The sequence below is a fragment of the Heterodontus francisci genome, chromosome 9, assembly GCF_036365525.1.
Source record: "Heterodontus francisci isolate sHetFra1 chromosome 9, sHetFra1.hap1, whole genome shotgun sequence".
In the NCBI taxonomy this organism is placed as follows: domain Eukaryota; kingdom Metazoa; phylum Chordata; class Chondrichthyes; order Heterodontiformes; family Heterodontidae; genus Heterodontus; species Heterodontus francisci.
Genome location: NC_090379.1, coordinates 87,307,049 through 87,334,509, shown reverse-complemented (window position 1 = coordinate 87,334,509; position 27,461 = coordinate 87,307,049). Strand labels below are relative to the sequence as shown.

Sequence of the window (27,461 nt, the reverse complement as noted above, 5' to 3'; positions counted from 1 at the left end):
TTGCCATCTCTCAGCCCAGCTCTGCAGCCTATCTATGTTCCTCTGTACCCTACAACATCCTTCGGCACTATCCACAACTCTACCGACCTTAGTATCATCCGCAAATTTACTAACCCACCCTTCTACACCCTCTTCCAGGTCATTTATAAAAATGACAAACTTTTTTAAGGTCTATGCTGGTGTTCCAGTTGCATCTGAGCCTCCTTACACCTTACTTCATTTAACCCTATGAATATATCCGTCTTTTTCTTTATCCCTCATGTGCTTATCTAGTTTCCTTAAATGCATCTATAGTATTCACCTCAACCACTCCATGTGGTAGCTGGCTCCGCATTCCCTCCTCTCTTTGTTATGGCTTGCAGTGATACTCCACCTGTGACACCTCAACCCGCCCTGCCCCCCCCCCCCCTCCCCACCTGAGGTGGGCGCCTTAACTGCATCATAAATATATTTAAATGTCCATGACGTAGAAAGAGGGGCAGCGCCGGGGCACAAGTATTGGACAGATGGAAGCTCAACACTGCTGTACTTCTGGTGGGGAGTGGGGCTAGAACTAATTAGGGTAGTGATTTTTATACAATGTTTTAAAGTTGAGGTACTAACCTTAAATGTGTTTCAAATTATGGATTCTGCTGCCTTTGGTGAGAATTCTACTGAGGTCCAACAAGAAGTGCAGATAGGATTGTCAAACAGTATTTTTTTATAGAGATGCCTTAGAAAGAGAATTTGTCTCGTACATGCTAGTTTCTTATTTGGACCCTCACTTAAGTGATGATGACCAGTAAAGAACTATTTGAAACGTATTTGCTGTTCTTCGATCCATGTGCAATTTTTTCTATATTTTATTTGTCCACTCATGGTAAGCCAGAGGACAATCTACTTTGAATACACTGGAGTGTTATATAATGTTGTTCAGGGGCAACTGTATGTAACCGGCCTCTCCCTTTAAGACCAAAGTATCTAATTGCTGTATCCTGAGGCTAATTGCTTTTGATAACATCTGAAGTTAGTTAGAAGGTACTTTCTGTTGCTGAGGAAATTTCTCCATAGACTGGAATAATTGGCTTTGTTTAACAGTTGTGCCTTGAAACTTATATGTGATTCTCCATTTTTAGTTACACATAGAGAATGAAAACCTGCACTGACTTAGAGGGCTGAATCTTATCTCCCAAAAATAGGTGGGTTGGGGTTGTGTCAGGTGTTAAAACACAAAAAAATCTGGAATAGGAACTGAACATGCCTCAAACCTCTCTACTTGTGGTTGTAACAGAGGTGGGATGAGGGGAAGACAACCATTCCTTGTGAAAAGGAAGAACTGAAAGAAATTAGTATTAATAGAGAGGTAGTATTTGAAAAATTGACTGGAGTGAAGGTTGATAAATCCCCTGGACCAGATGAACTACATCCCAGAGTGTTGAAGGAGATGCCTATAGAGATAGTGGATGCATTTTTGGTTATCTTTCAAAATTCTATAGATTCTAGAAAGGTTCCTGCAGACTGGAAAGTAGCAAATGTAACCCCACTATTTAAGAAAGGAAGGAGAGAGAAAACAGGGAACTACAGACATGTCAGCAGTAGGGAAAATGTTAGAATCTAAGGTAAAGGATGTGATAGCTAGACACTTAGAAAATAATGATATGATTTGGCAGAATCAACATGGATTTATAGAAGGGAAATCATATTTGACAAACCTGTTGGAGTTTTTTGAGGATGTTACTTATAGCATAGGTAAAGGAGTCCCAATGGATGTGGTTTATTTGTACTTTCAGAAGGCTTTTGCTAAGGTCCCATACGGGAGGTTAGTAAACAAAATTAGAGCACATGGGATTGGGGGGTAATATACTGCAATGCATTGAGAATTGGTTAACAGATAGAAAACAGAGAGTAGGAATAAATGGGTCATTCTCAGGATGGCAGGCTGTTACGAGTGGAGCACCGTAAGGATCAGTGCTGGGGCCACAGCTGTTCACAATCTATATAAATGATTTGGATATGGGGACCAATTGTAATATTTCCAAATTTGCCGAAGACACAATATGAGGTGGGAATGTAAGTTGTGAGGAGGATGCAAAGAGGCTTCAAGGGGACCTGAACAGGCTAAGTGAATGGGCAAGTATATGGTAGATGGAATACAATGTGAATAAGTGTGAAGTTATCCACTTTAGTAGGAAAAACAGGAAGACGGAGCTATTTCTTAAATGGTGAGAGGTTGGGAAATGTTGATGTTCAAAGGGACCTGGATGTCCTTGTTCATGAATCACTAAAAGCTAGCATGCAGGTGCGGCAAACAATTAAAACAAATGGTATGTTGACCTTCATTGCAAGGGTTTTGTGTTTTTTAAATTCATTCAGGGATGTGGGCGTCGCTAGCTAGGCCAGCATTTATTGCCTATCCTTAATTGCCCTTGAGAAAGTGGTGGTGGTGAGCTGCCTACTTGAACTGATGTAGTCCATGTGGGTTAGGTACGTCCACAGTGCTGTTAGGAAGGGAGTTCCAGGATTTTGACCCAGCCACAGTGAAGGAACGGCAATATAGTTCCAAATCAGGATGGTGTGTGGCTTGGAGGGGAACTTGCAGGTGGTGTTGTTCCCATGCATCTGTTGCCTTTGTCCTTCTAGGTGGTAGAGGTTATGGGTTTGGATGGTGCTGTCTAAGGAGCCTTGGTGCGTGTACAGGAGTAACGAAGTCTTGCTGCAATTGGATAGAGCCTTGGTGAGATAGTACCTGGAGTATTGTGTACAGTTTTGGTCTCTTTATCTAAGGAATGATATACTTGCCATAGAGGGAGTGCAAAGGAGGTTCACCAGACTAATCCCTGGGATGGTGAGATTGTCTTTTGAGGAGAGGTTGAGGAAACTGGGCCTGTATTCTCTAGAGTTTCGAAGAATGAGAGGTGATCTCATTGAAACATACAAAATTCTTTCAGGGTGTGATAGGGTGGATGTTGATAGGATGTTTCTCCTGGCTGGTGAGTCTAGAATCAGGGGACATAATCTCAGAATAAGGGGTAGGTCATTTAGGACTGCGATGAGGAGGAATTTCTTCACTCAGAGGGTGGTGAATCTTTGGAATTCTCTACCCCAGAGGGCTGTGGAAGCTCAATTATTGAGCATGTTAAAGACAAAAATCGCTATATATCTGGGTACTAATGACATCAAGGGATATGGGGGATAGCGCGGGAAAGTGGCGTTGAGGTAGATGATCAGCCATGATCTAATTGAATGGCGGAGCAGGCTCGACGGGCTGAATGGCCTACTCCTGCTCCTATGTTCCTAATCCACCTGCAGGAAGTGGGTTGGTTATTTAAATATTACAATGACCCTGCCTGCTTTTATTTTAACAGTCATTCTATTTTTAACCACAGGTGACCAGGTTTCCTATCCTTGGGAACCTCATCAATTTAAAGGAGGTAAGTGCATTTACAGCACTGCTTATTGGCCAGGAAGTGCAGAAGTGCTTAATCCAGGCTCAACAAGCTACCCAGTAAAGCACCAGTGTGATCCGTCTGCTCTCCCCACCCACCATCAGATCCACCAACCACCATTGGACCCCCAGACCACCATCGGACCCCACACTCCACTGTTCCCATTGGCGGTAGGATCGAGAACTAGAGGACACAGATTTAAAGTGATTGGCAAAAAGAACAAAGGTGATATGAGGAAAAACTTTTTTACTCAGCAAGTGGTTAACAATCTGGAATGCACTACCTGAAAAGCTGGTGGAGGCAGGTTTAGTCGTCACTTTCAAAAGGGAATTGGATAAGCACCTGAAGGGAAAAAAATTGCAGGGCTACGGGGAAAGGGCTAGGAGTGGGACTAGCTCAATTGTTCTTGCAGAGAGCCGGTATGGTTTTAATGGGCAGAATGGCCTCCTGTGCTGTAACCATTCTATGATTCTATATTGGCCTTGGTTAGAGTGCAGTGCAGATTCACCAGAATGTTACCAGTGTTCCAAGTGTTAGATTATGAGGAGGGATTACATAAACTAGGCTTGTATTCTCAAGGACAGTTAGGGATGGACAATGAATGCTGGCCTTGCCAGTGCCGTTCACATCCCATGAACAAAGTTTTAAAAATTGCCTGCGCTATAGAGGGTTGGGGGAGGGGGTGATTAGATTGAAGTTTTTGAGATTTTGAAAGGAATTGATAGGGTAGATAGAGAGGATTTCTTTCTGCTGGTGGGATAGTCTTGACCAAGGGAACATAGCCTTAAAATCAGAGCCAGGCCATTTAGGAGAGTAGTTAGGAAACACTTCTTTATGCAAAGGGTGTGCGAAGTGTCGAACACTCTCTGACGAAAAGTGGTGAATGCTAGCTCATTAATAATATCACATCTGAGGTTGCTAGATTTTTGCTAAATAAGAGTATAAAAGGAGATGGAGTCAAGACAGCTGGATGTAAAGATACCGATCTGCCACAATCTCATTGAATGGAGGAACAGGTTTGAGGGGCTGAATGACCCATTCCTGTTCCATGCATGTGAGTCATGTAACAAATAATTTCTCAAACTTTCAGCCAATGAGTTCAAAGACCAGGTTCAATTGTTTATTTTCACATAGAACACAATTTTCAGATATTATTTTACCTGAAAGAGATCAACTTGTTGGGCGGGATTTCAATTCTGGGGTGAGAACCCTGACGTCGCAATGACTTCCAAGTCCTGACCCGACATTGCTGCAGCAATGGACATGTGTTGCAAGTTTAATTTGCAAATTACTTAATTAGCCCAGAGTCCCATTCATTGCCCAATTAGTGGCAGTGGGCGTGGGAAGGAAGCCGGACTCAGGCAACAGTGAGTCCGATTTAAAGCACAGGCAGCAACCATTACTGACGTTGCTGTTTGTCCAAAAAAATGGAAGGAGGAGTTGAGCAGAGGGCAGTAGGTAAGTAGGGCCTCCATGCCAGGGTAGCATGCCCCCCGACAGTTTTTCTGAAACCTCACTGGAGATGCTGCTGGAGGTGCTGACTGAATGCCATAACCCTCTTCCTTGCCAGTTGGAACAGAAAGCCTGCAAGGCTCACCAAGAGAGCCTGGATGGAGGTGGCTCACGAGGTCAGCAGCAGAGGTGTGGTGAGGAGGAACTGGGTGCAGTGCAGGAAATGTTTCAATTACCTTTTCAGGTCTGGAAATGTGAGGCCAAAGATAGACCCAGGTGGCATGCCTCCTGGTCAGCAGTCACCAGTGTGCAAAAGAGAGGGGCATCCTGAGCATGCATAGAGCTCTTTTGAGCATGGGAGAGATGCGTGCTCGGCATCATTGATGACCCATAACCATAGGTCAGAACCCTCGTGCTGTTGGACAGGAGGCTGTACTGTAGACTGCAGCAGCAGATGTGAATGGAAAGTTGCAACAGGTGAGGGACAGAGGCATGGTACTAACAGCATTATTCTTCATCTTGCAGGCCAAATGGGAGTTGAACACCAGCGGGAACGAGAGGACACACCTGGATGGCAGGGTGCCACAGCTCGTGTCACTGACGCACTTTGAGCAGCTGGTTCTTGATGTGGCCGGAAGAGTCCGCCATAGACAGGGTGAAAACATCTCAACATCTTCAGGTCCAGGGGATACAATGCAATGTTCCCAGTGCAACGGGCTGTCAATGCATAAGAGGTCATCTCATTTTAAGCAGCAGAAGCATCTGTTGACTGTCCTGATCTCTCTTCACCATCTCCTCCTATGTCTTCCACAGGACCAGCTGCAGAGGTGCAGGAGTCCACACTAAGAAAACAAGTTCACCAGGAGTCAGAGGAGAAAGACCCTTAGGAGCTGTACTGTCATATTTCACTTGCACACCCTCCACCAGTGCAGATACTCGCACCTCAGTGGGTCCTTGCTTCTTATTAGAGTGGGTGGCACAGAGTGAAGTGCACCTCATGTCAGAGCTGGAGAACTCGGGGGAGGCAGAGTTGGCTGTGGCCAGTCCCTCTCAGAGGATGGAGAATAGGTTCAGCCAGGCTCAGCAGGGGAGAGATGCAGAGCCTAGGAAGTCACGAAGCAGGCAGCTCTACCTGGAGAATTAGTGTGAGATGTGTGCCCACGTCAGAGTTACTTGAGGCACTGTGGAGCCATGGGGTGAGAGTGGAGGAGTCCATTCATCTCATGTGCTCCACAATGTCTCAGTGCTTTAAGTGCGTGAGCTCCTCCATTGAGAGAGTGGTCAACCTCATGGAGAGCCCTATGTAGCATCACTCAGAGTGAATGCAGGTACAGCGCTCTGATTTGCACAGGTTGCATGCCAGACTCAGCAGCACAGGCCAGTCAGTGGCACAAATGGAGCAGACATCGAGTGGATGCCAGTTCTGCTCCAGCTGGCCGTCTCCTCCAGTGATCTAGGGTGCCATAAAAGGGCTGAGGAGATGTCAGATGGTGATGAGGGGCCAACCCCGAAGGGGCTCCGTCACCATCATCCATTCCCATTGCCCCACCGACGGACAAAGCATCTGTAGAATCACACCCTGCGACAGAGGCTGTCCCCGCAACGTTGGCAGTGCAGCAGCCTTTGGAGCTTCCCCCGGCCATCTCCAGGCCACGGCCAACTGCCACGGGCATCTCAGTCCCAGGAAGGCACGAGAGAATAGTCTGACTCCAACTCATCCTCAGCCACAGGGGGAGCACCTCGTAGTAGTGGCCGTCAAAGGAGTCCATCAGATTGGCAATGTCACTTTGTGGGTCACTTAGGTGTTTCTGATGCGAATAATAGTGAAATGTTAAAGCACTGGGACAGTTGTTGCACTAAGACTGACTTGTGTGTTTCCATTTCATATTGGTGAAACGCAGGAGAAAGGGAAGTGAGGGTTGGCAGAGTGATGGAGTGTGCTGGTGAAGATTATGACTCACAAGATCTTGTTTTGCACAAATCTTCAGGCATTATCTCATCTTTGGCAAGCATTAGCCGTTTAGCCACCTGGACAGAAGTCCAGGTTTGTTTACAATAACCGCTGTTCGTTCCCCTATATCTGTTGCTCGTTTATCTAATGTTGTTCAACAGTCTAGTCTGATGGTCACATATCTCAAACCACAAGCTTCGACATGTCTGTTAGATTACTTCAGCAGGTTCTGCGCTTATCTTTAGCTGCCTTAGAACATGCTTCGTATAAAGCGTTACTTGACCAACCTTTTAGGGCCTACAGTTCCCCTTTGATCCTTATATATTTTCTAATTTATCATGGATCACATTAGTCATTCTTCTAAATTGCGCCCTTGCACAGTCATAATTTCATTTCTAAAGGAAAAGCATACATAACGCAATGTTAAAGAAAGTACAATTTCAGCATCACTATCACATAAACAATCACTTGTGCCAACATAATACAAGTATCCACTCATAGGTTATACAATTATGCTTGTGTTACATAATCAATTGTCTACCTTTTTATAGAGCAAGTTCGAGTACTGATTGCCTTTAAGGTAGCTGTCCAACCTGTGTTCACACATCCTCTCACATTCCTTAATTGATTTTTTAAGTTTCCAAATTAAGTGTGTCACATATAACACCAGGATACCCAAAAACACTACCAGGACATGGGAGATAATTCTAAACCAGGGGTGTTGCTGCTCATTTGACCCCCAGTTCCATAAGTCCTCCCACCAAGTATAATCGTTTATCTCATCAATCTCATCTTGTAGCTTCTTCGACTGTTGTTCCATTTTTTAGTACACTTCACCAATGGCTTTTAGCTGCTGTCTCTCTTTACCCAAGCACGTGGGCAATGGCTGAAATGTATATTTGTATTCCCGGAGGTAATGTATCAAGTCCTCCTTAATACGTTCTGTCACAGTTATTGTTTCTGTCTTCCGTTTATGTATGCCTACTAACTCCATCTTCCCTACTCTAGTTGGTATTTGTGGGTTGAAACAAAATGTACTGTTGCTCACTGGGCAAGTTTGGTTATGTCCATACTGGTATTCCTTCGCCGTGGTGGTTAAGCAATATCTCCCCTTTCCCATATAGGCCACGTGGGTTAGCCCTGACAGTACTTTCCTCATCTCTATGGTGCAATTTACAGTGGCATTAAATCCACATTTTGACTCTGCTGTTTTGTATATAGGATGAGGACATATGACCACCTGGTATTCCAGACTACACTTAGACAATGTTGTCCCAATTATCTCTCTCCCAATTTCCACAGCAAAGGGTAATATATCATAGTATTTTATGTAATTTCTTTCCCTTATATTTTCTACTTCGTATAATTGCATCCCTAACTTATCCCTGGGAATTGCAGGTATTCCCAATACTGCTCCAATACTCATAGATCCTGTATTTACACACTCCTGACCTTTCCATACATTAACAAGTTTTCTGAGTTGGCACCTGGTAATTTTATTCTTTGTGTGACTAGCTAAGTACTCCAACTGGGTGTCATTTATCCAAACTGGCACCTGTCCCACACCAATTTGCCTCAGATTTTCCCAAGTTTGTTCTAACATCCATGAACCATGTGTACTACAAACGCTTTCATTATTTGAAATGTCATGGCCCTCCTTCACCTTTTCTATTATATCATTAATAGTATGAGCACTCTCACCAGTCCTGTCACTGTGTTTGTCAGATCCTGTCCTATTTTAGCTACACCACTCTGTCCCTTTTGTTCCTTCTTCAAAATATCCTTTACTAGCTGGCTGAGAGTTCTAACTTTCTGGTCCACACTTTCCAAATCTATGGTATTGACAATTGAAGTTCCTGTATTAAAGATCGTAGCTGCATCATTCACTAAACTACGTTTACGTCTCTTTTTCTTTATTATTCCCTCATCACTGAATTCCTGTTCCAACATTTGTTATATTAATACCCTATACAACCCTCGTGTCTTCTCAGGGCACCAGTCAGGTAGCTGGATATCTGAGATATTCCATATTACTGGTACCAACTTATGCTGCACGTCATATACAATTTTATTAGTTTTTATGATCGCAAGTCAGTTTCCTGGTCCTGCAGTTAAGGAAGGGCAAGGGAGATCAGCCACTTGTGGCTGCTAGGTTGATGATTCGGATGTGGGGGTAACCTGGGTGGTTGATGCTTCTTGCCCCAGACACCCACAGTACAGAGCCAAGGGGCATCAACGTCATCTTTTGCAACACAATAGAGCTAAGAGCCCCCAATGTTGAGTGGTTCACACATGTTGACCGGTTTCTACAGTCTTTATCATTGCACTGCCATACGGGGAACGCAGGGCCCCAATCTTTGCCAACTCATCGGCCCTCCTATCTCCTTCAGGGGTCTCGGTTAAACTGTTTCACACGTACATACTGTCAGAATATATATATCAACCGGTGGGGGAAACGCGTGGTTGTGTCACCACAAAAACGACCGCAGCTAATTCTGTACCCTGCACATTTAGACTCGCAGGTAGCTGTAAGGCAAGGTCTTTAATAGATTTTCCACGATGATCCTGTACATGTAATCCACACCCTGTCTCTCTAATCCTATTCTCCACTGTAGAGGAACCGTCGACAAAATTTTTAGTGCTGGTTTGATTGCTGGCTCCTTCCCTTGTACACACCCCCTAATGATTTTGACACAAGAGGTCCCTTGAGGGCCTTTGCTGTCAAAACCAGACACTCATGGGGTTCGCCCTGGTAGATTAAATTGTCCACCAAGCACGTAGTAGTTCTTTTTCAGGAAATCATATAAAGGGGCTGCCTTTAAGGCAAATCCATCAATATGGTTCCTGCAATACTCAACAAAGCCTAAAATGATCTCATAGCCTTAATATCTTGCAGTAGGGGGAGTTCGAGGATTATCTGTACTCGCATTTTCTCTATATCATGTTTTCACCGTGTTATTACTATTCCCAAATAGGAAACCTTTTCTTTCAGTGTCTGTTCCTTTTTAGGGTTAACTTTCACTCCGACCTCCCAGAGGAGTCGAAGGAGCTCCTCCTTACTCTGTGCCAACCGCTGGTGGAATGTCTACAGACTATTATGAAATCCTTGGGGGAGACACGTCCAGGTGTATTGTTGTCCCTGGAATGTAAATGCAAATTTATATTGACACTCTTGTGTCAGTGGTATGGACCAGAAGCCATTGCTAATGTCCAACACAGTAAAACACTTAGACTGTTATTTTTGTGCTTTCTAAAACTTTGTCCTCTTAAATGTCAGATAGATTTCCCTTTGAGTGCTTTAAATAACCACTCATATCAGTTAAATTTAGTTTATCAGTTGCAATTTCATATGCCCAGACTTGGTGGTACTGCATTTTTTTTACATTAAAGACAGAAGTGCTTGCAACGATCTCTCCTTCTCCAGCACTTTGTCTCAGAGATAACAGATGCTGTGACATCAGAATCCATTGTGGCTCTGCCCCAAGGTCCAATGGGTTAATTTTACTCTCAGCAATGCAAAAATTGTGTGGTGGATTAAATGGAAAAACAATAGCTGCAGTGGGGTTAATTTTTTTTGCTTGTCTCCAAGGGGGTGGAGCAAAAGATTCTCAGCTGGGTCACTTTACGCAACCTTTTTTTCTGATCAAAAAGAACTACACTCCATTTTAAACTGCATTTTTCAATTATTTTTGTATCCTTAAGGTTTGAAAACAACAAAATCATTAGTAACATTATCAACTTCAAAGGAAAGCATCTCCATCAGGAAAGACAGCATTTTAGATTCAAGTCCAATTGTTACCAAACTTTTAACATCTTTTGTAAAAGGTTTCTAATCCAAGGATTTTTTTTTTATAAAACAAAGATAATTCCAAATTCCAATTCATGGCAATAAACAATTAAAAATCAAAACTGTCAAAGTTATATGAGCGAATCTGGAATTAAAAACTCCCCCAAAACTTGATATAATAAACTTGAAAGTTCATTGTGGCCACAAATGAAATTTCCAGTTTTCTCAACTTAACAGGTCAGTTAACCTTAATAGTATAAACATAACTCAGACTCATTAACTACACACAGAACAGAATAGCAGGTGCTTATTTTTAAAGATAGGTAAATTACGTCATTTTTCTTGTTCTTCCTTCAGGCGCCTTTTCAAATGACTGTAATAAAACCAAAGACTAAAGAAAAATTCATTTAACATTCTTAAAACAGAAGATTTAACACCAGCTTCTTAAACAAACTTTAAATAGACAGAATCTTTCCCATATCTCCTTTGTTTATCCTTCTCTTCCTTGAACCAATATCCAATTCCTGACATTTGCTACTTATAACAGTCAGTAAAGCATGTCTTTAATTTAAACTCCAAAAATAAAACAAGAACAGATTTTAAACTGGAACTCCAATTAAAGCAGTGTTTTAAACTTCAAAGTGGATTTCTGCCAGACATCTTCAGACCTTCAAGGCTGAAGCTTATCTCTTAGAAAATTGTTCATTGTATTTTCACAGTTGCAAAACCAACTTTTAAAATAAAAATAAAAACTTTAATTTAAAATATAATTCAATTTTATACCCCGCTCCTGGGTGCACAATCTTAAATTGAAATGGACACACTCAATGCTCACTTTTCACACTCATTTAATTCCAGACAACTTAGAAAATTGATTCCGTAATGATGAATTCAAAGTACCAAAATCTGTGTCAAATTCCCTGTCCGGATTGAAATGAACACACGCAAGTTCAACGAGCTCACAACCAAAATATGTCTCAAGGTTCCCATAAAATAAACACGTGTAAAAATAGAACAAGTAACAGACTCATGCTTTCATCGTTAAGACCAGACAACAAAGAGTTAACGACTGTCAGTTCGACAGAACAGAAGCTGCACATTCCAAGGACGTTCATTGCATTCATGGAAGCTTCCAACATTCACACATTCGACTCAAAGGACGCAGTAACTTGTTTTTACTTACTGAAAGTTTCACTAAAACATAGTCTTTTTATGTTACTCTGCCATAAACTTTGTCATAGAGCCCTCTGGCCCATGAGGATTCCCTGAATCCTTAACTAACAGTCTCTATCTCTCTTTCACATAATTCGCTCATGCAACTAGCTATTGCAGTGGCCACTTGACGTTCAGATACGCACTTTACCTGGCTTAGCTGGGCATCTTCCCAATGTTTCTGTCCAAAGGGTCCCAGACCCTCTAACGCCCTCTCGGCATATGCGACCCATTCGGGCCACTTAGGGTTCAAGTACGCTCTGAGCACTGTTTCCCATTCCGGCCGGTTATTTGTCATTTCCTACTCTCACAATTTAGTCAAAAGGCACGGGAGGTGACCGGGATTGGGGTCTGGCGGTGGCGCTCTACGGAAGGGAGGTGAATTATTGCCTCTTAAACCTTCCGTGGCGGTCTGTTGCTCACTAAATTTCCGTCTGGTCCCTCCGTGTCAAGGCTCAGGAGGTATGCGGAACACCCCTCAAGGCTGATCTTCAGAGTTTACCCTTGCCTATCAACTGGTTAACTTTAACTCCCTACTGTTATGATTTTGTCCGTAACGTCTGTGATTCGTACACGGTGTGAATTTAAAGCAATCACTTAACCATGCCCACTCAGGGAGGCCAAAATGTTGACCCTTTTTCTCTGTAGGGTATCAACTGACGTAACAGACAAAGATGCACTAAAACCAAAGTCTCGCATAACTTCACTTTATTAATACTAAAATCACTTAAAGCATACAAATGCTTACAACAGTTTTATTTAGACACCAAATAAGTACAAGTCTCACTTCTTGTACAAGATACTACCCGTCAACACAGAGGTGATCAGTCTCTTGTCATGGTTGATCACTGAGCCTCCAGACTCAGGGTCCTGCCTTCAAAAGTTGTTCCCGGGTTCTTGCCAAGAATACCCTCCAGTGCTAACCTTTATATATTCTTTGAAAGCTCCTCGCTCAACCCATGACTCACATGATCTTGTTTTGCACAAATCTTCAAGCATTATCTCATCTTTGGCAAGCGTTAGCTGTTTAGCCACCTGGACAGAAGTCCAGGCTTGTTTACAATAACCACTGTTCGTTCCCCTATATCTGTTCCTCTTTTATCTATTGTTGTTCAACAGTCTAGTCTAATGGTCACATATCCCTAACCACAAGCTTTGACATGTCTGTTAGCTTACTTCAGGAAGTTCTGCGCTTTAGCTGTCTTAGAGCATGCTGGGTATAAAGCATTACTTGACCAACCTTTCAGAGCCTACAGGTTCCATTCACAAGAACACAAGAAATAGGAGCAGGAGTAGACCATATGGCCCATTGAGCCTACTCCGCCATTCAATACGATCATGGCTGATCTTAGTATTCAACTCCACTTTCCCACCTGCTTGCAATGCCACTTGATTCCTTGAGAGACCAAAAATCTGTCTATCCCAGCCTTAAATGTATTCAATGATGTGCATCCACAATCCTGTGGAGTAGAGAATTCCAAAGATTCACAACAAGTAATTTTTCCTCAACTCAGTCCTAAATGATCGACCCCTTATCCTGAGATTGTGCCCCCGTGTTTTAGATTCCCCAAACAGTGGAAATAATCTCTCAGTGTCTACCCTATCCAGCCATTTTAGAATATTATATGTTTCAATGAGATCACCTCTCATTCTTCTAAACTCCAGAGAATACAGGCCCAAGTTACTTAGTCTCTCATCATAAGATAACCCTCTCATTCCAGGGACCAATCTAGTGAACCTTCACTGCACTGCCTCCAATGCAAGTATATCCTTTCTCAAATGTGGAGACCAAAACTGCACACACTGTTCCAGATGTGGTCTCACCAAAACCCTGCACAATTGTAGCAATACTTCCTTATTCCTGTACTCCAATCCTCTTGCAACAAAGGCCAACATGCCATTTGCCTTCCTAATTGCATGTTGTACCTGCATGTTAACTTTATGCGTTCCTTGTACAAACACACCCAAGTCTCCTTGAACATCGACACTTGCAAGTTGCACACCTTTGAAAAAATATTCTGCTTTTCTATTCTTATGACCAAAGTGTATAACTTCACACTTCCCTACATTATACTCCATCTGCCCTCTTGTTGCCCACTCACTTAACCTGTCTATATTTCTTTGCAGCCTCTCGGTGTCCTCCCCACAGCATACCTTTCCACCTACCTTTGTATCATCAGCAAACTTAGATACATTACTCTCTGTCTCTTCATCTAAGTCATTAATATAGATTGTAAATAGCTGAGGCCCCAGCACTGATCCTTGCGGCACTCCACTATTTACTGCCTGCCAACTTGAAAATGCCCTGTTTATGCCCACTCCTTGCTTCTTGTCTGTTAACCAATCATCTCTCCATGCTAATATATTACCCCTAACTCCATGAGTTCTTATTGTGCCAATTAACCTATGTGCCTTTTGGAAATCCAGGTATACTACATCTACTGATTCCCCTTTATCTACCCTACTAGTTACATCCTCAAAAACTCTAATAAATTTGTCAAACAGGATTTCCCTTTTGGAAAATCATGTTGACTTGTTCTAATCATACTGTGCTTTTCTAAGTGCATTGTTAAGACTTCCTTAATAATAGATTCCAGCATTTTCCCAACAACTTATGTTAGGCTAACTGGCCTGTAGTTCCCTGTTTTCTGTCTCCCTCCTGTCTTGAAAAGTGGTGTAACATTTGCAAAATTCCAATCTGATGGGACCATTCCAAAATCTAACGAATTTTGGAAAACCATAGCTAGCGCATCCACTATCTCTGCAGCTATCTCTTTTAGAACCCTAGGATGTAAGCCTTCAGTTCCTGGATATTTGTCAGATTTTAGTCCCTTAAATTTCTCTAATACTTTTTCTCTGCTGAAATGAATTTACTTAATTTCCTTACTCTTTTTAGCCCCTAGGTTACTGTCTATTTCTGGTATGGAACTTGTGTCTTCCACTGTGAAGACCTACACAAAATATTTGTTCAATACCTCTGCCATTTCCTCATTCCCATGATAATTCCTCCTGTCTCTGCTTCAAAGGGACTAATGCTTACTTTAGCTACTCTCTTCCTTTTGATATACCAATAAAAGCTCTTATAATCTGTTTTTATGTTACTGGCTACTTTACTCTCATTCTATTTTTTCTTTTTTTATTAACTTTTTGGTGGCCCTTTGCTGGTTTCTAAAACACTCCCAATCCTCAGACTTGTTACTCTTTTTTGCAACATTGTAAGCCTTTTCTTTTAATCTAATACCATCCTTATCTTCTTGAGTGAGCCATGGATGGGTCTTTCTGGCTGAGTTTTTGTTTTTCAAAGGAATGTATTTTTGTTGAACATTTTGAATCGTTTCTTTAAAGGTTTCCCATTGTTCATTTATTGCCATTCCTTTTAGTCTATTCACCCATTTATCTTAGCCAGTTCTCCCCTCATGCCTATGTAGTTGGCTTTGTTTAAGTTTAAGATTCTTACTTGTGATTGGAGCATGTCACTTTTAAACTTAACATGGAATTCAATGGTATTATGATCACTGTTTCCCAGTGGATCTTTTACTATGACATTGTTTATTAATCCTGCTTCATTACACAATTCTGTTCTGTCAAAAAACCAAGAACTGACAGATGTGATTTGGAGAGCCAGCTTGCGACTAAATCATATGGCACAAATCAGCCAATTAGAACTTATAACATAGTGCAGCACCACGGAGCTCAGAGCTGGAAGGATTCAATCACAGCTCAGTGTAATAAATAGAAAAAATATCAAGGTAAATAGTATATAGTATGATGGAAAATCATGATATAGGAACTGTTACAAGAAGTAAATTTTAACATTCAAGAAATGCTACAGGCTTCTGAAGTGTGGCAAGACTTTTATTGTGCATAGATATGAAGAGAGCGAGGGAGAGAGATTTGTGCATTCATTGATTGTTTTTTCTAATTACAGGTATTACTCTGTCTTGTATCCTTTAGAAAGGAAGATCTCTGATACAAAATCCAGGGACTTGGTGATCTACATCTGGATTCATGCAATTTTAGCAAGCGTTCCAGTTTTCGCAGTGACCAATGTTTCAGACGTCTATGCCATGTCTACCTGCAGTAGTTCATGGAGCTATTCTTTTGGACACTTGGCTTATGTAATTGCATACAACATCACCACAGTGATTTTGCCTATTGCCGTGGTATTTTTGTTCATGATTCTGATCCGTAGAGCTCTCAGTGCCAGCCAGAAGAAGAAAGTAATCATTGCTGCATTACGAACTCCACAGAACACAATTTCTATTCCATATGTTTCCCAGCGGGAAGCTGAACTGCATGCCATGCTACTGTCCATGGTGCTGATCTTTATTGTTTGTAGTGTTCCTTATATGGTTTTTGTGATTTATCGAACCATTCTTAACATCACAGACATCTCTGTCTTTTTAATACTGACGGCAATTTGGTTGCCTAAGGTTTCTCTGCTCACTAACCCATTACTTTTTCTGACTGTTAACAAGTCTATTCGGAAATGTTTGGTGGGGACCGTAGTTCAGCTCCATCGCAGGTACAGTAGACGCAACATCGTAAGCTCTGGTGGTCTTGCTGATGCCACACTTGAGCCTGGGGTCCGTTCAGGTAGTCAGTTACTTGAAATGTTTCACATCGGACAGCAGCAGATTTTCAAACCCTCCGAGGAGGAGGAGGATGAAAATGAAATTAAGTCTTTTGCATCTAATGAGTGCCGGCAGAAGGAAATAGCCACCACCAGCTTAGAAGTGGAGCAGACTTTAGTGGAAAAATTGACTGCACATACTAACAATGACTCTTCTGTAGTGCCAGGAGCAGCAGCAGCAGCACTTCCAGATTCAGATGCAATCTCTGACAAGTATGCAATGCAGTTTGGCTTTGGCCCATTCGAACTGCCTCCGCAGTGGCTTTCTGAGACGCGCAATAGCAAGAAAAGACTGTTGCCTCCCTTGGGCAACACACCAGAAGAACTGATTCAAACTACTGAAAAGCAACCAAAGTTCAAAACAGAGCGGAAGATAAGTAGGAACAATAAAGTCAGCATCTTTCCTAAAGTGGACTCTTAGTTCTTGGGATTAGTCTAACAAGAGTGGATTGTATTTTGGAAACACAGCCCCATGGATCTTTATAGCACAGCATGACATAGCACTGCTTGTATTGTGATGTGTCAAACTATTTATAAAACAAATGAAGTACAAACTACCTAGCAGATGCTTCTTTGAATAGAAAATTGTATTCCTGTAAGTTCTGATCAGAAGGTTTGGCATCCAAGGCTGTTGTTCACCTTCAACTGAAGAACGCTTTTCACCGTATCTTCAGAATTGTGCACACAGTTCATATTTTTTGATGTAAAAGAATGAGTGGGCGGTACTTTTGTTAAAACGGTTAAATTTCAAAAGTGTACGACCTACGAACTGTTTGAAAATTATTTATTTTCTTATACAATTTATATAGGATTGCTTAAACATTTTTTTAAACTGGTATTTGGTCTTGTTTATTGTGACAGTGAGGGGGAAAATAGCAACTTTTCTGGATGCTGTATAATTTGCATGTGAAACTTACTTTGTTAGCTGCCCTATCCCTTTCCTGTTAACTTCATAATGTGGTCTTAAACTCACTCACAATTGCACAGAAGACCCAGTTTATAATCATTTAAAATAGATATTAAAAGTTCATAGTAGGGCAATAGTTGTGATTCTTCCAACAGTTTGTCAATCCTTCACAACAGTTTTTAACATTTATTCTTTGAAGGTGGGCATTGCTGGCACTTATTCCCAAGAAGATGGTGATGGACATTCTTCTTGAGAGTTTTGCTACAGCTGAATGGCTTGCTGGGACACATCAGAGGACAGTTCAGAGTCAATCATGTTGGTGTGGGACTGGAATCTCATATAGGTCTGACTGGGATGGCAGTTTTCCTTCCTGAAAAGACATTAGTGAACTTGTTAGGATTTTTTGACAATCCAACAGCTTCATAATCACTTTTACTGACACCACTTCTTTATTTCTAGCTTTTTTTGAAACTGAATTCAAATTTTTAAATTGCCATGGTGGGTTTTGAACTCAGTACAAGCTACATTATTAGACCAGGCCTCTGGATTTCTGGTCCAGTAACGCAACGAATACACTACTGTACCACATTTTTTTCCTTCAATTAGTAGTCTCATTGGTGCACTGTGAAAGCAACAACCTCCTATTTTCTGACACCATTTCTGGAAGCTCAACCTGACCATAAAATGGGCTGTAAAGTGAGATTTCAGTCTGGTATGTGATCTTTTATGAAACCAAAGAAAGGATACATGTTGAATTGTCTTGACCAGCTGAATTCTTTCAATCATTTTTCAACACTATTAATACTGAAGAGATATGTTTTTAGTGTGTTACATATTTGGTATGACTGACTCCACAATGTATAAACACTGCCATTATGTTATGTGGCCAGTACTTATTACAAAATAATGTAAAACAAAAATTTGTTCTCTACATTTGAAGTTGTTAGTAGTTTTATTGTGTTTCTAATGTAGAGGCATTTTATTCTTTTTTTATTGGCCTGAAACAGTTGACCTGCACAGTTTTAACTGGTTTATAAGCAGCTTGAATGTGTATGTTTATGACCTTTTGTGTATTTACATTCAGCATTGCCATTACAGGCGCACTGCCCTCACTGAAAGCCTCGTGGACGTATTGAAATAAATTATTGACCTGATGTTGTATCTGTTTGAGTTGCACCTCCCAATCAAATCAATGAACATTATTTTATGTTAAAACCATTTTATAGTTTGAATTTTAGAGCATTATTAAGGTTTGTGGATAGTTTCAGAGGATAATGAAAAATGACCAAAAGCAGTGCAGCCAAGCAACCACAGTGGATACATGTACTGTTTAATTGCCGGTCCTGGCTCTAGCTCATACCTTGCACCAAGTCCCCATTCACACATCACTCCTGTGCTCACTGAATTCTCATCCTTGTGTTCAATATCGGGGTAGGAGGAAAGGAATTGGAAGGGGAGAGTTCCTTTGTGAACTGGAGCTGGAGATGGATAACTGAAATGTCTCTATGGGCTGTGGGGAAATTGCAGTGGGAAGGGGCTTGAGGAAAAGAACACCAACTGTTAGGGGAAAATGACGATTGAGGTGCTTTTTAGGGAATGCTTAATGTGGAAAAAAACTTAAATATTACTTTAAATAGTATGTATAATTAACCAGCATACCTTTATTGTAAAAATTCAATATCTTCCAGGAAAATTTTACAGACCTCCCTAGAAATGAACCACTAATGGCTGTGGGAAGGTGGAGGGGCAACATTTGGCAAGCACAATTTAAAATTTGTTTGTTAAATCACTGTCCACAAGAAATTCTTTTGAATTTTAATGCAACACTTGTCTGTTGCAGTTTGTCCTTCAAATATTCCTTGTGTGACAGTTGGCATTGATGACAAGAATATCCCACCTATGTTCCAATTAAATATAGTGTGCTTAGGTGAAACTATGTTTATTTCTGTTAAAGTAGATCTGTTTAAAGAGGTTTGACTTCTGTTAATAGGAATTTATCACTACAATGTCACATTTTCAAATTGTTTTATTGTGGAGCAAGGTGTTTTTTGATTCTTATTCAGTATGCAGCAAGTCACAACAAGGTCAAAGATTAGTGTCTCAAAAGAATGGGTGCAAATAACTGAAGTCAAGGCAAATATTAACAAAAGTTTCAAGAACAAAAACTGCTTGTAAATAAAATGGAGTCCTATCAAAGAAACTGGTTGGCATTTTAGACTGGACCTATCATTTTGGGTTTCAACTTTGTCGCTTTAAGATCATGTCATAGAGTCATTACGGCACAGAAGGAGGTAATTTGGCCCATCGAGTCAATGCCTCTGTACAGCAATCCAGTCAGTTCCATGCCCCCTCGCTATTCCCATAGCCCTGCATGTTCATTTCCTTCAAGTGCCCATCCAATTTCCTTTTGAAATCATTTATCATCTCTGCTTCCAGCACTCTTGTAGGCAGCGAGTTCCGGGTCATTGCTACACGCTGCATAAAAAAAGTTATTCTTCACATTCCCCCTCTGTCTCTTGTCCAAAACCTTAAATTTGTGTCCCCTAGTCCTTGTACCATCAGCTAATGGCAACGCCTTTTCTTTGTCTACCTTATCTACACCTGTCATAATCTTGTACACCTCTTTCAAATCTCCCCTCAATCTCCTTTGCTCCAAGGAGAATAACCCCAGCTTCTCCAACCTAAACGTGTATCTAATATTCCTCATCACTGGAGACATTTTGGTAAATCTCCTCTGCACCTCTCAAAGGCCCTCCCATCCCTTCCTAAAGTGTGGTAACCAGAAACAATAGTCTAGTTGTGGCCTAACCAGGGCTTTATAAAGATTCAGCATAGCTTCCCTGCTTTTGTACTCAATTCCTCTATTTATGAAGCCCAAGATGTCTTTGATGTCCAAGGAGCTTAACTACTCTCTCAATGTGTCCTGCCACCTTCCAAGAGCTATGCACATGAATCCCCAGGTCCCTCTGTTCCTGTGCCAATTAGTCTATTTGCCTCTCCCTATCCCTTCTGCCAAAATGCATCACCTCACATTTCTCGGCGTCAAGTTCCATCTGCCACTTACATGCCCATTCTGCTATCCTATCTATGTCCTGTTGCAGTTGATTGGTATCATCCTCACTGTGTGCCACACCTCCAAGTTCAACAGCAAATTTTGAAATTTTATTCTGTTTTCCAATATCCAAGTCATTTATATATATCAAACAAGCAGTGATCGTAGCACTGAACGTTGGGGAACACCACTATCTACCCTCCTCCAGTCTGAAAAACAACCATTTACCATGACTATAATAAAAGCAAAATACTGCGGATGCTGGAAATCTGAAACAAAAACAAGAAATGCTGGATTCACTCAGCAGGTCTGGCAGCATCTGTGGAAAGAGAAGCAGAGTTAACGTTTCGGGTCAGTGGCCCTTCTTCCGAAGAAGGGTCACTGACCCGAAACGTTAACTCTGCTTCTCTTTCCACAGATGCTGCCAGACCTGCTGAGTGAATCCAGCATTTCTTGTTTTTGTTTCATTTACCATGACTGTTTGTTTTCTGTCTTTAAGCCAATTTTTTATCCAAGCTGCCACTGACCCTCCTATTCCATGAGCTCAGTTTTGTTTACCGGTCTTTTATGTGGTACTTTGTCAAAGGCTTTCTTAAAATCCATATAGACAACATCCATTGCTTTCCCTTCATCAACCTTCTCTATTACATCATCAAAAAATTCAATTCCATTAGTCAAACACCATCTGCCTTTTACTGCTAAGATTTATGTTTAAAGTCCCATTCATGTTCACATCTGTGTTTTTTAAAGCAGTTTGTTTTCTTACCTGATTGATTTTTTATTGGAGTCATTATTTTTTGACAAAGAATAAACTAATCTCATTATATTTAGTAGCAATTGTAGAAGATCAGAATGATGGGCAATGTATCCTGAGTCTTTTCCTAGTAGGATATTTGTGTTTTAATACGAGCTTGTGAAACGTATTGTTACAAATCAGTGTGTCATAAAAAAGTGACAGACTGGCTTACTGAACCTCCCAGATACAAATAGTTTTCATTAATATTTATTATGAGTAATTTATTTTCTGAAACATGTGTTACTGTTATTTATCTGGAGTGTTACACTGGAGTATAAAAGTGAAAGTGTAGTCCACCTAAAGCTGCAACTGATCAGACCTTTATGCAGTTATCTGCAAGTTATATTTTGGAGAAAGTTTAGAAAGTGATACCTTTGTATTTTCACTCAGATGATGCACATATTGCCAAACTTTTTATATGCTTATGAACATGTAGCAGATTTACTTCTTGTAAATAAAGTATTCACAAGAACAGTGAATATGTTGCTCTGCCAGAATATCTTGATCTCTCTCTTTTCATGTCATGAAGTCAGCAGGCACAAAGATAGCAGTTCATGACTGCGTGCAGCTTGATACAGAGTGTGAGCTTGGGAATTTGGTAAGTGTGGGAATTTAAAGGGTTAATTTGTAAGGGTTAATCTCTTTCTAAAAGCTAGTCAAGTTTGCATTTAGCATTTAACTACAATTTGCTGATAAGTTTCTTTCAGTCTTAGTCAGGGATAAACAAGCTCCCTGCTGGAGAGGCAACTACAGTTAGTTAATTATATAACTACTTACAACTGGTTTCTCTAGCCAGCTGTACATGACTCAACTCTCTAGAGTTTCAGCTAGTATAAATATAGGTGCTCTTTATAAGTGCACAAAGTAAGCCGGCACAAAGGTCGCAGCTTGTGACTGAGTGCAGCTTGAGACATAGTGTGAGCTTGGGAGTTTGATAGGTGTGGGAATTCGGTGTGATGAGGGAGGAGCTGCTGTTCTGACCTTTTACACAAAAGGAGTGCTCTGAGAAAGAGAGCCGAAGACCAGCAGCAAGATATGAGAGCTGACGCCCGGAAGCATTAATTAGGTGAGTGGTTGGTGAGTTTTAAGCTTCTTTTCTGTAAATGGGGGCAGTAGTTTAACTGGTACTGGGAAGATATACGTATTGCATTAAATTTATAGTTTAACTAGTTAAACCAATTGATATAAGTACGGATAATCGTTGAATGATATTTCTAACCCCAATTTGTTAAATAAAACACAGTAAAAATGGCAGGGCAAATGATGTGTTGCAGCTGTAGCATGTGAGAGCTGGCAGACACCAGTGTGATCCACAGCAACCACATCTGCAGTAAGTGTCTGCAGCTCGAGGAACTTCAGCTCAGAGCTGATGAGCTGGAGCCTGAGCTTCGGACATTGTGATGCATCAGGGAGGGGCAAGTTACCTGGATGCATAGTTCTAGGAGGCAATCACACCCCTTAGGCTAGGTACCTCAGATTTGGTCTGCGGTCAGGGACAGGATGATGTGACAACAAGAGAGGCAGGTATGGGGATCCAGAAGGTAGCACTGGAGGAGCCTCAGCCCTTTCATTTGTCCAACAGGTTTGATGTTCTTGCAGCTTGTATGGATGAGAGCAGAACTGCAGGGAGGATGAGCAAACTGACCACGACACCATGATAAAGAAGGCTATTCAAGTGGGTGGAGTTAAAAGTAATGTAGGGGACAGTATAGTTAAGGGGATATATACGGTTCTCTGCAGCCGAGAGCATGAGTCGCGAAGGCTATGTTGTCTGCCCAGTGCCAAGGTTGAGGAAATCTCCTTGGCACTGGAGAGGAACTTGGAGTGGGAGGGGAAGGATCCAGTTGTCATGGTCCACGTGGGTACCAATGACATAGGTAGGATGAAGAAAGAGGTTCTGCTGAGGGAGTACGAGCAGCTAGGGGCTAAATTCAAAAGCAGAACCACAAAGGTAATAATATCTAGATTAATCTCTAGATCTGACTGCCTGAGCCACAAGCAAATTGGCATAGGGTAAATATGATCAGACAGTTGAATGAATGGCTCAAAGATTGGTGTGGGAGAAGTAGGAATTGGAGAGAGTACGGAAAAGATTCACAAGAATGGTTCCAGAAATGAGGAACTTTAGTTATGAAGATAGATTGGAGAAGTTAGGACTGTTTTTCTTAAAGAGAAGGCCGAGAGGTCATTTGACAGAGGTATCCAAAGTCATCAGGGATCAGGACAGAATAGGTAGGATAACATGTTCCCAATTGTGAAAGGATCGAGAACGAGAGGGCACAGGTTTAAACTAATGGCAAAAGAAGCTAAAGCGAATGAGGAAAATCTTTTTCATGCAGCGAATGGTTAAGGTCTGGAATGCACTGTCTGAAAGTGTGCTGCAGGCAAGTTCAATGGAGACATTAAAAAGGTAATTAGACTGTTATCTGAAATTGAAGAATGTGCAGGGTTTCAGGGAGAAGGCAGGGAAATAGCACTAGGTGAATTGCTCATTCAGTGAGCCAGTGCAGACATGATGGGCTGAAAGGACTCCCTCTGTGCTGTAAAAATTCTGAAATTCTGTGAAGTGGCTTTTGATTCATTGGGCACTGGCACCAATGCTGGGGAAAGAGGAAGATGTACCGTTGGGATGACCTTCACCAGAACTGCGCTGTAAACAGTGTCCTGGCGAATCATATAACTAGGGTGATAGAGAAGACTTTAAACTAAATAGTGGTTGGGGGTGGGGGGGGGGGGGGGGGAGTGGGTGGTGTGGGTGCGGGGGTTAGTGTTCACATGAGAGGAGATTTGGAAAGTTGAAAAGAATGGACAAGTAAACAGTGCAAGGTAATGATACCAGTTATGAGAGCCAGAGTATGACAGGAAGAGACAGAGCATACAAACATAAGAGTGCACCAGCAATTAATGTCAGAGTAGGGAAAAATGGTAAGAAGACAGATTTAAAGGCTCTTTAACTGAATGCTCCCTGTATTGATAACAAGATGGATGAATTGATAGCACAAATAGAAATAAATGAGTATATGATAGCCATTATAGAGACATGGTTGCAAGGTGACCAAGGCTGGGACCTGAATATTCAAGGGTATTTGACATTTTGAAAGGAAAGGAGGAAAGGAAGAGGTTAATAATGGATGAGATCAGTACAATAATGAGAAATGATCTTGGTTCAGAAGATCAAGATGTAGAATCATTATGGGTGGAGATAAGAAATAACAAAGGAAATAAGTCATTGGTGGGAGTAGTTTGTAGGCCCCCTAACAGTAGCTACAAAGTAGGACAGAGTATACATCAAGAAATAATGGGGCCTTGCAAGAAAGGTACTGCAATAACCATGGATAATTTTAATCTGCACATCTATTTTGGATCTGCTAATGTGTAATGGGACAGGATTAATTAAAGACCATCCTCTCTGCATGAGTGATCATAACATGATAGAATTCAGTTTGAAGGTGAGAAATATGGGTCCGTAACTAGTGTCTTAAACTCAAATAAAGGCAATTATAAGTGTTTGAAAACTGAGTTGGCTAAAGTGGACTGGGAAAATAGGTTAAAAGATAAGAGGTAGCGAGACAGTGGCAGACATTTAAGGGGATATTTCATAGCTCTCAACAAAGACATACTCCATTGAGGAAGAAAGACTCTACCAGATGGGTGCATCATCCATGGCTAATTAAGGAAGTTAAGGGTGGTATCAAATTGAAAGAAATGCTGCAAAGATTAGTGGTAGGCCAGAAGATTGGGAAAATTGTGGAAACCAGCAAAGGATGACTAAAAAAATTAAAGAGGGAGAAATTGGAGTATGAGAGAAAACTAGCAAGAACTATAAAAAAAACATTAAAAGCTTCTAGAAATATATAAAAAGGAAAAGAGTAGCTAAAGTGAGCATTGGTCTCTTAGTGGGTTAGACTGGGGAATTAATAAAAGGTAACGAGGAAATGGCAGAGGCTTTGAACAAGTATTTTGTATCTGGTACAGTAGAATACATGAAAAGCATCCCAAGAATAGTGGAAAAGGGGAGAGGAACTTAAAGCAATCACTATCACGCAAGAAAAAGTAATGGGAATATCATTCGGACTAAAGGCTGACAAGTCCCCTGGACCTGATGACCTGCATCCGTGGGTCTTAAAGGAAGTGGCTGCAGAGATAGTGGATGCATTGGTTGTAAACTTCCAAAATTCCCTAGGTTCTGGAAAGGTCCCAGCAGATTGGAAAACCACAAATGTAACACCTCTGTTCAGGAATGGAGGGAGACAGAAAAAAGGAAACTATGGGTCAGTTAGCCTAACGTCTATTATTGGGAAAATGCTAGAATCCATTATTAAAGAGGTAGAGCAGGACATCTAGAAAATCACAATACAATCAGGCAGAGTCAACACAGTTTTTTGAAAGGGAAGTCGTGTTTGACAAATTTATTAGAGTTCTTTGAGGATGTAACGAGCAGGGTGGATGAAGGAGAACCAGTAGGTGTAGTGTATTTGGATTTCCAAGAGGCATTCGATAGAGTGCCACATAAAAGGTTACTACACAAGATAGGAGCTCATGGTGTTGGGGTAATATATTAGCATGGATAGAGAATTGGCTAGCTAACAGGAATCAGAGAGTCAGGATAAATGCTCTTTTTCAGGATGACAAACTGTAAAAGGGATTAGTGCGGCAGCCTCAAATATTTCCAATCTATATTAATGATTTGGATGAAGGGACCGGCTGTGTTGTAGCCAAATTTGCTGACGATATGAAGTAAGGTAGGAAAGCAAGTTGTGAGGAGGATACAAAGAGTCTGCAAAGGTATATAGAGAGGTTAAGTGAGTGCACAAAAATTTGGCAGATGGAGTATAATGTGGGAAAATGTGAGGTTATCCACTTTGGCAGGAAGAATAGAAAAGCAGAATATTATTTAAATGGAGAAAGATTGCAGAATGCTATGGTACAGAGGGACCCAGGTGGCCTTGTACATGAATCACAAAAAGTCATCATGCAGGTACAGCAAGTAATTGGGAAGGCAAATGGAATGTTGGCATTTACTGCAAGGGGAATGGAGTATAAAAGTAGGGACGTCTTGCTACAACTGTACAGGGCATTTGTGAGCCCATACCTGGAGTACTGTGTACAGTTTTGATCACCTTATTTAAGGAGAGACACACTTGCATTAGAAGCAGTTCAGAGACAGTTCACTAGGCTGATTCCTGGGATGAGGGTTTGTCTTATGAGGAAAGGTTGAGCAGGTTGGGCCTACACTCACTGGAGTTTAGAAGAATGAGAGGTGATCTTATTGAAACATAAAGGAGTCTGAGGGGGCTTGACAGGTTAGATGCTGAGAGGATGTTTCCCCTCATGGGGGAATCTGGAACTAGGGGACACAGTTTCAAATTAAGGGGTCTTCTATTTAAGATGGAGATGAGAAGGAATTTCTTCTCTCAGAGGGTTGTTAGTGTTCAGAATTCTCTTCCCCAGTGAGCAGTGGAGGCTGGGTCATTGAATAAATTCAACGGTAAGTTAGACAGATTTTTGATTTACAAGGGAATCAATGGTTATAGGGGGCAGGCAGGAAAGTGGAATTAAGGCCACAATCAGATCAGCCATGATCTTATTGAATGGCGGAGCAGGCTGCAGGGGCCAAATGAACTACTCATTCTCCTATTTCTTATGTTCTTATTAGTTTATATAAATTGCAAAATCCTATTTAAGCTTTTGAAGTTGTACTGAAGGCCCTTTCCTTTATGTTGTGCTGCATTTTGGAAACTTTTTTAAACTTATGATGTCTTTCTCTGATTATGTTATATTGGGTTTATTATATATGCAGCTGGACTTCAAGAAAGACAACTCTAATTAAAACATTTTTTATTCAAAAAAAATACAATGCGTTTTTATGTCATAAAAACATCCACACTTGTTAATTATGTTTGTGAAATTTTTGGTTTTATTATTGCACAAAAGCTACTGGATTGTGTAAATCTAAAAACTTCACGGAGAACCAATGGGTCTGTTTTTCATTGTCTTTAGCCTCAGGAATCACAGAGGAAAAAAATGCTTGAGGGAAATGAAGAGACTTATCAACATCTGCAGTATAGGAAAATTTCTACTTCTGTTATTGTTTCCTAGCCCTTTAGTAGCATCTACAGTGCACTCCATATTTCTGATCAAGGTGACTATTGGAGATACTGGAGCATCGCTGGAGAGACCCAGTGAGTATAAAAGCAGGGCTCATGAAACTGGGCAGGGAGAGAATGGAGTGGGAGAGACCCAATG

General features: G+C 41.2%; 1 protein-coding gene across 1 annotated transcript in view; it reads left to right on the top strand.

The window, feature by feature from the left end:
* The window catches only part of gpr176 (G protein-coupled receptor 176), a 118,813-nt gene extending 101,932 nt beyond the window's left edge, over positions 1-16,881 (top strand). The window contains exon 3 of the mRNA XM_068038164.1: positions 15,756-16,881. Coding sequence (XP_067894265.1) covers positions 15,756-16,881 — 1,126 coding nt within the window. The remainder of the gene's footprint in view (positions 1-15,755) is intronic.
* The last annotated feature ends 10,580 nt before the right edge of the window (positions 16,882-27,461 follow it).